The sequence below is a fragment of the Gavia stellata genome, unplaced genomic scaffold (genome assembly GCF_030936135.1).
Source record: "Gavia stellata isolate bGavSte3 unplaced genomic scaffold, bGavSte3.hap2 HAP2_SCAFFOLD_38, whole genome shotgun sequence".
Classification (NCBI taxonomy): Eukaryota; Metazoa; Chordata; class Aves; order Gaviiformes; family Gaviidae; genus Gavia; species Gavia stellata.
The window spans coordinates 248,057-262,747 of record NW_026776490.1 but is presented as its reverse complement, the minus strand read 5'-3'; the positions used below and the strand labels follow the sequence as shown (position 1 = coordinate 262,747).

At 46.6% G+C, this 14,691-nt stretch overlaps 1 protein-coding gene across 1 annotated transcript in view; it reads right to left on the bottom strand.

The window, feature by feature from the left end:
• The window catches only part of LOC132321036 (ATPase family AAA domain-containing protein 2-like), a 30,765-nt gene extending 19,292 nt beyond the window's left edge, over positions 1-11,473 (bottom strand). The window contains exons 1-3 of the mRNA XM_059834640.1: positions 11,462-11,473; positions 11,240-11,329; positions 10,809-11,044 (exon numbers count right to left, since the gene is read on the bottom strand). Of these exons, the coding sequence (XP_059690623.1) occupies positions 10,809-11,044; positions 11,240-11,329; positions 11,462-11,473 (338 nt within the window). The remainder of the gene's footprint in view (positions 1-10,808; positions 11,045-11,239; positions 11,330-11,461) is intronic.
• Between the last annotated feature and the right edge of the window lie 3,218 nt (positions 11,474-14,691).

Below are 14,691 nucleotides of genomic sequence, written 5' to 3'. Positions count from 1 at the left end.
GTAGTGCACAATTAGAACTTGAATTACTACACACAAAGCGCATTTCAGGCCCCTTCCTGCGTTCAGCCCATCCATGGCTGGCAGGACGCTGCCTGGAAATAACGCATTTTCCCAGCTGCCAGCAAGCAGCCTCACAGCACCAAGCCTGCTTGTGTACTCAGCACAGTGATTTAGTTCCAAGGTGAATCACTGAACTTCAGTGACACCTTCCCCACATCAGCGGGTTTGTGCGCCTCATGACTGAATTACTTTTTAACTCAAATATTACCTCCTATTTGCAAGAACGATTTTCAATTAATTTGTGTCCTGCAGACTCCAGAAAATCCGTGTCACGAAGAAACCTGAGCTAAGGAACAGATTCTCAGGCACTAGTGCCTAAGAGCAGGCTGGAATTCACGCTGTGTTCTCCCCAAGCCTGACAGGAATTAATAGCATATCCTCCTATTCTCACCTACCTCTTTTCGTAAAACTCATAGGAAATTCACTATCTTTTCACTATCTATTTTCACAACTTCAGCTGCTTTGGGTTGATGAGTTCAGCAGTTTTTGTGGCCAAGTTAAATAGATGGAGTGACCAAACGCAATCCTTCTCAGAAACCAGAGTAAAAAGGAATCCTAGGGAGTTACCACTACTTACCTTCTTTATATTCTTCCTTTTTTTTGGTCTGACTTTGGCTTTGCCAACCGCCTACATTAAGAAAGAGAACAGAGGAGAGAAAGAAGAAAAGAATTATTGTATTAGAATATTGTATAGAAGTCTTGTATTGTACTGTTCCCCATCAAGACTAGGGAACCTGACCAAGTTTGTAATCCAGTGCTCCACATCATGCAAAGAAAAGCCTGTGGACCACACTGAGGATTCAGATCCCAAGTCTGCTGCGTACCATATGCAGACAGTTCGGTAAGGACGCAACTTTCCTAACCGGCTAATCTTGAAGTCTCAATAGTGCAAATAACATCTCAGTAACCAAAGCGGAGGAGAGATCTCAAAGGAGTTGGGAAAAGATGCACGTTTTTTATACAAGCAGAAGACTTTTACTAAGAAGAGTGATTCTGGTTCTAAGACACTGACACTGACATTAACATAATCATACTCCCCTGCAGATTTTTAGCTGTAGATTTATCATGACGTGGCTCATTGTGCATGCTTTCACTTTTCCTTTTAATTCTATGAATTGAACAGAGATTGGACATCTAGAAATACAATACCTCGTAAAGTGTCTTCGATTGACATTTTCACTTAATATTTCCTTGCTTTTGTCAAACAAAACAGGGTCTGAACAGGGCGGCATGTTTTTTCTCATTGATCTCAAACAGTGTCCATTGAAGCATTCAATTTTGCCAGAGGAAAATTCCTAGGGAAAGAAAGAAGGAAATAAGAACATATTAATCTGAACCATGTATGTTGAGCTAAGAAGGGAATTCTCCCTCCTTTAGGCAAGTTTATTCTGTTTATTCTGTAAGTCTCATGACTTGATAGTGGTGCAACTCATGGCAGGTAAGCCTTGAACCACTTCAGCACCAAGAAGTAGCCCTCAGAAAAAAAACCCAACCAACCAGCTTTCAAAGCTAAAGCTAAAGCTCCTCTCCGCCACACTTTTCTTGTGGACAACTTGAGCTTAATAGCCTTTGAAAAAATTATTGCGGCAAAACCTTTCAGATAAACTTAGTGTTTCATGAAAAAAACCCCACCTTTTATTTCAACATTGGTTCAGAGAAGCAGCCAAGCTTGACCTTGCATGTCCTGGGATTAAAATCTAGTTAGGAGAGTTTTTCTCCTCTCTCCGTTCCATTCGTGACTGCATGTGAAGGGATATTACAAGATTTCCTTCAGGAGGATGGCATTTATCCACAGGAAGCCAAAGGGAACTCAAGATACACTTCTTTTATTACTGTTGATCTTGTTCACATTAGTATTTCTGCAAGGAGGATGAGTACTATCACTTCTACTATGTGAGGAAAGCTGTGTCTGTGGGAGAAAGTCCATACCCTTCACAGGCGAGTGCAGACCGACCGCGCACACAGTGTTCCCTCGCCACAAAGCGAGAATGGGAAAGCTTCTGAAGAGCCACTGTGCTGCTCGGCTGCTATTTGCAATAGGAAAAACTTTTACAAAGTTGTTTGGCTTGACAAGAGGAAGGATTCCCCTTTGCTTCCCAGGGAAGTAAGGTGAAGCTTCATTATTCAGGTCAGTCTCAGGGGAACACTTTTCTCCCAAGGCCCAAGCACTTGTACTGCCCATATTTCTTTTTAGTATAGACCTGTGAAATTCTGTCACTATGGAATCTGAGCAGCTGTTAGAGACTGACTTTATTGGCCTTATGTTTAAGAAATAAAGTTCAGCCATGGAATAGCTATGTGAAAGGTCACTAACTGGAATTACGCCCTTGTTATGCCAAGACAAAAATGGTTTAAAGTGTACTATGCTTTTAACTAAATGAATTTCTCCCTATCTTGGCTTAAAAGTTCAAGTTCTGTCTTTTTGTGCGCCTGTTTTGTTGCTAAATTTATACCAGCTAAATTTTCAGAGAGCTGCAGTTGTACTTTGTTAGCACACATCCTCACCTGTACTTCCCGATGTGAAGATACACGAAGCAGTGTTTCTTGTGTTACTGAAAACTTTACGGTGAGATGGAACGGGGTGATGTGGCACCTTGTCTAATTTGTCTGGCGTAGTGTGAAGATGCTGGAAAGGAGAGCTAGTGCTCATCAGCCAGACAGCAACATTATTTTCCAAGAGATGAAAAAGAAAGTCTTTCTCTGTTGATCCCAAACAATCTGCCAAGTTAAAGAATTTATATGCTTATTATTAAAATAAGAACAACTACAGACCCGATAAGCTGCATTGGAATGATAGACACTACTGCTGCGTACAGTGAACCTGCGTACAGCAGAACTAACCCATCTATTCGACAGTGGGGAAAAAAAAATCATGGTTTAATCTCCCTCTATTTATCTTGTGGATTTAATTGTAGTAAGTAAAACTCCCTGTTCTAAAACAGACAAAAGACTAAAGCAGGCTACATGAAAGAGTTTTGGTCTTCAGAGTTGTTTCAGGGTTAATTTAGGTTCACCCTTTTCACACTTGAATGTGCACAGGAAGGCCCACCAATTCCTTGTTTCAGAATTGTTTGAGCGAGGTACTGTCTATGGGGCAGAAACATTAAATACAAGCTAAAGAGAGGAGATGAAAGGAAAAACATAGAATATATAGATGGAGAAGAAAAGGAGGGAATATTAGGAAAGAGTGACTCCTAAGAAAGAGTATGCGTCTCTCTGAGTGAGACTACAGGCATACAGTCAGCTGCAGTCCAGAAGCCATACTGCCATGACCTCCCCTATGCCTGGAATGACAAGCTTGATACCTGCTTTTGGCTGCAGTATCCTGGCGGTACCACCTCGCTTGCTTCTGATTACTGGACTTCAGGATTCTCCAAAACATTCACAAAGGCTACGTGCCCAGGAATTTATAAAACACTCCATAAGAAGGAGCTGCTCAGGACAGCGAAGCATTTTCTTAAATCTAGACAAACTCAAGGCACGCTGGAGAAAATAATTATTCATACACTGATGAATAACTTGGGATTTAGCTGTAAATGCATACAACTCAGTTGTTCCCCATCTTACCCAGTGCATGCTTAATTGGCAGTCTCAGCAAAGCCTTTGTATTCTTCTTACAGTATCGACTAACGGTCCAGTTTTGGCATGGTTTGGTTTGGGTTTTTTTTGCCAAGGCCCTCTGTCAAAGTAAGAGGTAACTGCTTGCAATGTGACTGTGTTACTTCTCCTTTGCGTTCTTTTCACCAGGTTTCACAAAGGGGCATTTTGCTGCACATGTATCCAGATTTGTATCTCTGCGTGGTCAGAAATAAACTTACTTGTTCCAATGAGTCGGTAGACTCTGGTGTACTTTCCCTGAAGGCAGGGAGGCAGGGGAAGTCCTGGAGAGAGAAAGAACACATGAAGCATTCAGTCAGTTAAAGAGCAGGTAAGACTCTCCAGAAATGTTCTGCAGTCCCAGGGAAATGTAAACAGCCCTGTGTGTGTTGGCCCCGACGTCAAGTTCATGTCCTACTTCTCTGAGGTACCTGAGATGTCCCTGAGGTACCTGAGGTACATAGCCTTTAGGCAATTGCCCATGTAGTTAGTATTACAACGAGCCTAGAAGTGCGTACAAGACCAAGGATCTCTCATGCAGACTTTGAATAGTGATCCATCAGGCTGCCCAAATGTCTACTGTGGGACAAAAATATTTTCAGGGTAGAGCTAGCCTTTTAATAGCCTTTTAATAGCCTTAGTGTTTTGAACAGGTGCTACATAACCTCTGCTCTGAAATTTGGAAAATTTGCAAATTGCAAGTTGCAAAATTTGCAAAATTGCAATTGAATTCAAGAAAATTGGTCACCAAACTCCCTGGCTTTGGTTTGTCGGGGTTTTTTGGTGCTATAGAGTCAGAAAGTGGGGAAACCCGGAGTTTTGTTTACTTACTCTCTCTGCTTTGCTCCTCTTTGTTTCTTTTCAGCTTTTCCTCTGCAGTCACAAGGATCAAAAACATTTCCTCATAATGAAAACTGAGATTCTTAAGCATCTCTGGGTGTTCAGAGCTTGAGCTTGAAGTAAAACACAAAAGACTAAGACAGTAGTCAACGGCATCGAAATGCACAATTAACTGTCTTGCAGTATTTAGGCAACCACAGGACTAATGACAAACAGGAAGGCTTTCCAAACACAGTGAGCCCAAACATTCACTAAGAATTCAAGTGAAGGTTCTGTTTTCCAAGTCATCTGCCAGCTTTTTCAGCTACACAACATGCTACCCTTGCTAAAAGCAATCTAATCAGCAGGCAGCAAAAGTTCCGTTTTGAAGCTCACCCTACTGTTTCGTTAATAGGAATAGGTTAAGAAATTTATCTGATTGAGGCAGAGAGGCACAGAAGACAGCTTCAGAGAAGTGTAAGGCAAGCAAAGAAAGGAATGAATCTAATCTGACTTCAGCTACATACAGTGGACGTTGTTCTGTGTAAGTACTGAGAAATTACCTATAAAAGACATGAGAACATTATAATTTAGCTAAGTGTATAACCAGTGCTTTTTCCAGCATCTGAATGATAAGTAAACAGATATTTTCTTACCAACTTTTTGATTTTGTATTTTGATTAGTGTGTCCTGTATTCGGTTAGATCCTTTCTGCCCCTGTGCATCACTCATAGGAAGGTTGCGTGGGTAATCTGAACATACTCATTTTATCCAAGCAGATGCTCTCCTGAAGCTCCACACCCGTAGTGTTTCACTGGTGACTGCATGCCCACACATACAGCTGAAGCCTCCTTTCTGTCTCCTGGATGTCCCAGGTCTCCTGTTCTGTAGTTCCTCAGCTTTGCAGCTATCTTCAAGCATCTGACTGAAAGGGAATCGGACGTTGCACCTTAGAACGCAGTGTGTTTGCTGACTGTATGGAGAGTGAATTGTTAAAAGCAAAAGCAGTCAATTACGCTCTGTTAGTTTATATGCTTAAGAGGACCATAAGCAGCAAGCCAGGGCGTTGTACCAAAGGAAAGGACTACTCTGTTGAAACGACTGTTTCAGTGTAATGGAAGAAGTGTGGTGATGTTGCTGTGTACTCCTAACTCCAATACATTCAGTATACAGCAAATGTTTCCATAGCATTTCTCTCACATTGTCGTATGTTCTCTGCAGTAGGTACAAAGGCCTCATTAGGTGGAAGAGTATTTTCTGACAAACACATTTTTTAAGCTTAGTCATACAAACCTCAGAGGACAGTCTTGTTACAGACTGTAAATGCTGAAAAAGGACACTATACTATATGCCACTGGCTGCCTAATGGGTTGAAGAAGTAGACAATACTACATGAATACAGGAAGGCATATACACTGTTGGCTAACAACTTAAATCACACGGACTAAGCCTTTCATTTCTAAAAGTCAAAATCACAAGCTGAACAGCTTTTGAAAAAGGTTGCTAAATACACATGGGTGTGCTGCATTCCTGTTTGTGTACTATTTAATTTTTCATAAGAAGTATCTTCTATCACTGTATGAATGTTCTCTGAGGCATAATGATGGTGTTTGGATTTTAGAAAAGCTATAGGCCATTACTTTTTTCCCTACAATTCATTTTACTGACTAATTAACAGATTACATTATGTCACCTGATTAGAATATATTAATTAAGCTTAGAGACTTTGTTCCGTTCACATACTAAATATTTCATTTCACTTGCTGTGTTTGGAGGACATCATAATTCTGGGCTGGTCGTATGGTACATTGGCACATTATGGAAGGATTGGACTCTCACCCTGACTGGAGGAAAAGATTAAAGAAGCTGTAAAGGAGACCACATGACTATGGAGTAAGTTGTCTGAAACCATGAATGGCCTGTCAGAGAGCAAGAAAAACAGGAAGCAAATGGCTAGGAGGGAGGGTCAGGCAGAGGAACGGTTTGGTTTATTTCTAATAACGGAAGTAGAGATGTGTGGTTTTGCTGTTGCTGTTCCCTTGTGAAGAATGTATCTTAAAGGTGGGTTTTTCTGTCCTTGAAGGCAAGGACAACACTGGGAAGTACACACAAAGTGATGTCAAGAAGACTGAACAGTCTCAGCTGAAATAAAAACGACAGGATCAGCAGAAGAGAGAGAAAACATTTATCCTAGAGCGTAATATGGTTACGGGTCTTTCCTAGCAGTCCTAGATTTCAGTCCATTTACTTAGTAGCAGAAACTGCACCTGTGTCATACATCCTGGTATGTGTCCTGAGGAACTCCCTGTTCCTACTTGGTGATGCTAATATACAGGATTTCATTTAGTCGGTATGTTAGAACATTTGTTTTATGTCTTGGTACACATACCAACTAATGAGCCCTCACGGGTTCATATGGAGTTATGGAAGTATTGCCAACCTGTATGAAAGATGGGAAAAGAGGAGCAGAAAGGTTGAATAAATTGCCCAGTATTACCTAATACGCCAGTAAGAGGGCCAAAATTGCAGCTCAACATGCTGTACTCTGCTCCAAGCAGCGCTACCTTGGGACCACCACTTTAAAAGAGTTCTGAAGTAACCATAAATTTGTATGTGAAAATACTGAGCTGAAGGAAATCACCACTAACAAAGGGAATCTGAGTCTGCCTGTAGTCAGTGGAGTTGTAGCTACCTAAGCCAATAAATAGAAACAGCAATGAGATGATGCTAAATCATCTGCCCAGGCTGTTCTCTTGCTGATGGATGATTGTTTCTGCTGGTACATTGGAGAGTTTCAGATCTGAGTCCTTTATTACACTAATTAATTCCACATATTTTTGGTGCTTATGCATTTGATATTTAAACAAGACTATCGCTTTCCCCTCTTTTTTATCCAGCATATGTGTATGTCTCTAGGAAGTGCTTGCAGCTTGGAATGGCTCTGATTTCCTGTTTTTGAGCAAAAGCATGAAGCAGTAGAAAGTCAGTAGTAAGTCAAACACAGTACAGAACTTACCTTCTCCTATCACCGCTGCTTTTGCTGCACGTGTGTTAACGCAGTGCAGGAGAGATCTAGGGTGGATGCTGAAGCTGAGAAAAGCCACCACACAGCCCAGCTTGGCCAGCCCGAAGCAGACGTAGCTGAAGTCAGGTCCATTACCCATCAGCAGGGCCACTGTGTCGCCTGTTTTCAGATTCCCAGAGTGTAGGAAGACCTGCGCTACCCTGCTGATCCTCCTGTCCACATCCTGGTAGGTGTTCACCTTCCCTTCGGAGATGAGGAACAGCTTGTGGGGAATCTTTCCCACTCTCTGCATGAACAGGTCAATTATGGAGAGAATTCCACTGCTTGCCCACTTCTTTGCTCTTGCTTTTAAGCTCTTGCGCCTCAAGAAGTAGATCAGATCTTCCCAGAAAGATGGGAAAAAGGTCTTCAGAGACACAAGCAGCAACACTAGTCCTCCAGCAACTGTCAAAAGCCACGTGCATAGCCACGTGCAAAGTGACAGCCCCGTGCAAGCCCATATTATTTCCTGGGAGTGGGGGGGGGAATAATAGATTAGCTATTTCAGAGGTATAAAAGACATTACTATAATTAATAACGAGTTTTAAGACAGAGACTGGGAGTTAATAAGCTAATTACAATTCCACCATTTAATTTGAGAACTTTTAAAAATACCATATTGGAGTTCACCAGAATACAAAGGCCCAGAACAATATAAAAAAGAAAAAGGGAGTAAAGAGTGAAAAAGATTGTGCAGTTTGTCAGGGCAGAGGAGTTCATCCAGAGTAAAGAATGTGGCCAGGGTGACAGTAGAATGAAAAAGACACTGGCAATTAAAAACAAGTTGGAAGTTTAGAAATGTAAAAAGGATCCAAAACCCAAATGAAAGAAAACGAATTCAGGAAGCAATTTGACACCTTTTTTTTTTTAAAACTTGGAGTCATAATTTTGTCTAGATTGTTTTTTGTACCCTGGCAAATCCCCAAAAAGTTGGAAACAAACAGTTAATTCGTATGGTATCGTATGTGTATTATGGATGTATGCTAAGTATTGTGCATCTGTAAGATGCGCCCAACATGCTCTTCTTCGCTGCCTGCATTGTTTTTGTGGTCCCATGGAATTTGAGACCATCATCTAATCCTCCACAGGTTTGAGCAGTCTGATGAACATGCACACATTTCAGGCAATACACTGTGTACCTTCTCAGGTAGCCAGGTTTCACCTCAGGATTTTCTGGCATTTGCAATACATGGTGATTCATAACTTTGCATTATTTATCATCTTTTCAGTATTTAGAACAGCACCCTGAAGTCTCAAACAACATCATGCACAAGCACGTACTAAGATTTGGAAAAAAACCTTTCTAGCGTCAGTGTTATTAACTTTGTTAGCGTATTTCAGGCAACCAGTAATTGCCATCTCTTGAAACGGTCATCGAGGAGGACTTGTGAAGATCACACAAGATCCCTACAATCTGATGTGTGTAACATCGACCGGTCTCCTTTTTGAAGTTTCAGCCATGATTACTACAAATGCTTGAAACACCTTGTGTGACAAGCTAGGATTCAGGAACACCTGAGCAGTCTGGGAGCCTTTTCTAAATGATGTGGCCTCCACTCTGCAGTTTAGAAATATTTTACTGACAAGCTGGACTTTTGGTATGTTCATCAAGATTGCTTACATTTTTAACAATATTCCGTGACTATACTAACTTGTGGATTTTTTTGCCGCAGGCAGGGTCTTGTATGTACCATAAAGCATAGGTAAAGTTGTGTGGGTAAAAGAGCAGGTAAGACTCTCCAGAAATGTTCTGCAGTCCCAGGGAAATGTAAACAGCCCTGTGTGTGTTGGCCCCGACGTCAAGTTCATGTCCTACTTCTCTGAGGTATCTGAGATGTCCCTGAGGTACCTGAGGTACATAGCCTTTAGGTAATTGCCCATGTAGTTAGTATTACAACGAGCCTAGAAGTGCGTACAAGACCAAGGATCTCTCATGCAGACTTTGAATAGTGATCCATCAGGCTGCCCAAATGTCTACTGTGGGAAAAAAAAATTTTCAGGATAGAGCTAGCCTTTTAATAGCCTTTTAATAGCCTTAGTGTTTTGAACAGGTGCTACATAACCTCTGCTCTGAAATTTGGAAAATTTGCAAATTGCAAGTTGCAAAATTTGCAAAATTGCAATTGAATTCAAGAAAATTGGTCACCAAACTCCCTGGCTTTGGTTTGTCGGGGTTTTTTGGTGCTACAGAGTCAGAAAGTGGGGAAACCTGGAGTTTTGTTTACTTACTCTCTCTGCTTTGCTCCTCTTTGTTTCTTTTCAGCTTTTCCTCGGCAGTCACAAGGATCAAAAACATTTCCTCGTAATGAAAACTGAGATTCATAAGCATCTCTGGGTGTTCAGTGCTTGAGCTTGAAGTAAAACTTTTTACTTCCGAAAAAGTAGGTGCCCCCCAGGACCTCCAGGGCTGTTTCTGCCTTCCAGCCAGGCAGCCTGCCGCAGGTGCTGGTGCCGGGGGTTGTCCCTCCCCAGGTGCAGGGCTTTGCGCTTCCCCTTGCTGCAGTTCTTGGGGCTGATGCCTTGGCAGGGTACGACCCCAGGTTGATGCAGAGAGCAGCACCATTGGTGACTCGGCGCAGGAGGAGGATTTGGGTGCCGCTGTAGGGAGGCTGCACCGGGCAGCGCAGGCTGGTAGGAGAGCGGAGCCCCGCGACGTGGGGCAGAGGGTGCGGTGAGGAGGAGGACGGGCCTGGGGTGATGAGCGATGGGGCACGGGCTGGCCCTGGAGACCCCCCGGCTGGAAACATCTGTCCGGGGACCAGCTGCAGAGATGCAGGGCTGGAGCTGGGCCGCACTTGCCTGCGGGCAGTTTATTTGGATTGATAGATCTGGGGCCTTCTGATGGACTTGCAGGCCGGCTCGCGCCCCAGCTGCTGGCCCGGCCCTGGTTTCGGCAGCTCCTGGGGCCTGGTCCTAGTTGGGCCGGTGGGGTGGCCTCTTGGGTGGCTGGCAAGAGTCCGGGGAGCTGCCGGCCCTCCTCTTCGGGGCTCGCCGAGGCCCTCCAGGGGAGCGGTCCCTGCCCCAGCTGGGAGTGGAGGGACCTGCCCCAGCCTCACCCGCATCCTCCTGCGGCTCTTCCTGCTCCCCGTGGGTGGGAACGGGGGCGTCGGGGGGGCTGCTGGGACCCCCACGAAGAGCAGCGCTTGAGGTGCCGGGGCGCTCCTCTTCGCCGGCTCCCGCAGGGCTGCCGGAGGGGCCTGGGCCAGGGGCAGGAGACCCCCTTCGGGAGGCAGCAGGCCGAGGGGCAGCCGCAGGGCTGCCCTCCCGCTCCTCGACGGCATGGCCGTCCTCGAGGCCCAGCAGGCGGTGGGCCTCCCTGCTGCAGCGCTGCACGGCGACGTTGATCAGCTGGTGTACGAACGTCGCCGCGCGCTCGTGGAGGCTGGCCTGCAGCAGCCGGACCAGGACCCCTTCGTCCAGCCCAAAGAAGCCCACGGCGGAGAGGGTGAGGTCCTCCAGCACAGCTGCCGTTGAGGGCTCCTCCGCAAAGATCAGCCCCAGCTGCTGTTGCAGCCAGGGCAGAAAGCGCTGGAGGAGAGCTGGGTGCTCGTCGAAGAGGGAGGCCCAGGTGTCGGGCTGGAGGCCGCCCACTGGAGGCCTGGGCCCCGACTCCACCGCCCGCGGCTGGGGTGTGACAGGGCGCGGGGGGCTCTGGGTGGCTGGCTGCCTGGGCGCTCCTCCTGCCTGGCGGGTGCTAACCGATGGTGATGCCAACCCAGATGGTGTGATGATGACCTCTTCGAAGTCATCATCTGCCCGCACCGAGTGCACGATGGACTGCACTCTCCTCTTGCAGAGGGGGCACTCGGGCTTGCTCTGAGCCCACCGCAGGATGCACCCGTAACAGAATTGGTGGAGGCACGGCATCACGTAGGCAGCATCATCCCAGCTGTCCAGGCATACTGGACAGCGGTCGCCTACCTCCATGGCCATGCTCTCCACTCACTGCAGTGGGCGGGGGGAGCCGGGGGTGATGAACTGCTCCCTCCCTTTGGCGCTGCAGCAGCGGGTGTTGTGCTGGAAAAGGAAGAGAGGCCACGGTCATTGGGTGGCCTGGCGAGGGGTGGAAGAAATGCCCAGGTCCCTCAAGAAGGAAACCCTCCCAGCTCCCCAGGGTGAGGTTTCCCCACCCAGCTCACCGCTGCTGCTTCAAGCGCACCTCCTGGGTGCCCCGGCTGCCTAAAGCTGGCAGGGCCGGGGATAATCTGCTGACGGCTCTGGGGTCAGGCACAGAGAGCTGCACGCAACAGCTCCCCAGTCAGGACACCAGCTCCAAGGCCTCGCTCAGCACTCCAGCCTCACAAGCTGCTCAGCTGGAGTGTGGGCATGAGCCAGCTCAGTGGGACTCAGTGCCCGCATAGGAGCAGCGAGGGTCGCCTGGTCACCATCGCTAGGTGACACAGCCCATCCGTCGCTGACAACAGAACCCATCGCTCGGGGACTCGGTGACATCAGGGTTTTCTCCTCTCTTTCTGCCCTAGCTGGAGGGCACAAGGGTGATCCCCTTTGCTCAGCACCCACCAGGCCTCATGCGGGCACTACATCCCACGTGGGGTCCCGGAGTCACGTTGACAGAGCAGAGGGGCTCAGGGGAGGCAAGGAGGGTCTGTGGGGCTGGGGCTGGTTCAGCATGGAGCAGAGGAGGCATCGTGGCACCTCACAGCACACCCCGGTGCCTATGGGGAAGGTATCAAGGGGATGGGGACAGGCTCTTCCCAGCACTGCCTGGTGGGAGGGTGAGAGACGGCGGCACCTTCTGAAACTAGAGAGGTTCAGGCTGGAGGTAAGGGATCAAAACCAAAATCCCTGTGAGGATCATGAAGCACTGGAGTGGGTTGCCCAGAGACGAGGTTGGATCCCTGAGCCTGCAAATCAGCCTTCAAGACCTGAGTGGCCACAACCCAGAGCATCCAGATCTATATTCGTTGTCGACCCTGCCCTGAGCCAGTGCAATTCTGTTCTCAGCATGGCATCCGATGAAATGCCGAGAGACCAAGTACTGGTTTTTAATACTGTTCCTCCCTGGTTTCAGGGGAGCTGCCACAAGGCACCATACGTGCCAGCAACTCATCCGGGCCCCATGAAACTCTGGTGAGGGTGAATTTTGGCCTCTGAGTTTCCTATGATATCCGATAGTGGTCAGAACTTCAAAAGTGCAGATGTTCCCAAATGAAAAATCGCAAAGCTGACGTCCTTAAAGAATAAGACAGCCGCTTAAATTGCATGGCATATATTTCAGGAATGGCCTTGGGAAACACGGACACTTTCTTCTTCCCATCTCCCCTAGCAGCTAGTGGTGGAATATTTTGTGGAACATTTTAGGCAGCCACATGTTATCTACATATACGTTCCATAATGTAACGTCTCAATATTCCAGTGTAGTCTATAAGCATAGCAGCTCACGCCACGGTACAAAAGCAAACCAAACTGCTTGATGTTTTGGTTTAGCCTGACAACATTTGGCCACAAAACATCTTGTTCATGCTTTTGGAACTAGTCATTCTAACATGCCATAGAAGACCTTCTTAAGTGCCCACTTCATGAAGAAATGTAGCTAAGTGCAAGGTAGTATTTCTTTCTTGTAGGTCATATTAATAAATGAGTGTAGCAGTCACTGTAAGTGATCCAAACCATGCCACTGAGGTTGGCTCCTTTGCAAGTAAGCTTTTATACCACGTCTACTGTATTGGGTTTGCGTGGCAGTGCTTTGGTAGCGGGGGGGGCTACAGGGGTGGCTTCTGTGAGAAGCTGCTAGAAGCTTCTCCTATGTCTGATAGAGCCAATGCCAGCCGACTCCAAGACGGATCTGCCACTGGCTAAGGCTGAGCTAATCAGCAACAGTGGTAGCGCCTCTGTGATAACATATTTAAGAAGGGGGAAAAAACTGGGAAGCGGCAGCCGGAGAAGAGAGGAGTGAGAATATGTGAGAGAAACAGCTCTGCAGACACCAAGGTCAGTGAAGAAGGAGGGGGAGGAGAGGCTCCAGGCGCCGGAGCAGAGATTCCCCTGCAGCCCGTGATGAAGACCATGGTGAGGCAGGCTGTCCCCCTGCAGCCCATGGAGGTCCACGGTGGAGCAGATATCCACCTGCAGCCCGTGGAGGACCCCACGCTGGAGCAGGTGGTTGCCTGAAGGAGGCTGTGATCCTGTGGGAAGCCCATGCTGGAGCAGGCTCCTGGCAGGACCTGTGGAGCCGTGGAGAGAGGAGCCCACGCTGGAGCAGGTTTGCTGGCAGGACTTGCGATCCCGCGGGGGACCCACGCTGGAGCAGTCTGTTCCTGAAGGACTGCACCCCGTGGAACGGACCCACGCTGGAGCAGTTCGTGAAGAACTGCAGCCCGTGGGAAGAACCCACGTTGGAGAAGTTCGTGGAGACCTGTCTCCTGTGGGAGGGACCCCACGCTGGAGCAGGGGAAGAGTGTGAGGAGGAAGGAGCGTCAGAAACAACGTGTGATGAACTGACCGCAACCCCCATTCCCCGTCCCCCTGCGCCGCTCGGGGGGAGAGGTAGAAAATCGGGAGTGAAGTTGAGCCCGGGAAGAAGGGAGGGGTGGGGGGAAGGTGTTGTTTTTTTAAGATTTGGTTTTACTTCTCATTATCCTACTCTGATTTTGATTGGTAATAAATTAAACTAATTTCCCCAAGTTAAGTCTGTTTTGCCCATGATGGTAATTGGTGAGTGATCTCCCTATGTCCTTATCTCGACCTACGAGCCTTTTCCTTATATTTTCTCTCCCCTGTCCAGCTGAGGAAGGGGAGTGAGTGAGCAGCTGTGTGGTGATTAGTCCGGCTGGGCTTAAACCACGACATCTACTCTAAAAATTCTGGGATGTAGATTCTGCTCTCACTCGCAACAGGGTACCTACCTAAGGACACAATGGAGCGTGTAACTCGCAATGTTACTTGCCAAAAAATCTTCTTTTTTTTTTTTTTCCTTCTAGTGTGAAGAGTTTTGCATGCACTTAAATTTATAGCATACAATTAAGAACTGTGTACATTAATACTAGATCATCTTGTTTTATGCATTCTGCACAAAAACGCACTGCAATTGACAGGTATTAAAATGTGACACAATTTGTACATTTTTAAATTTTGTTACGTACAAGTATTTTTACAATTCAACATTAATTAAAGAAATACAAATAAAATAT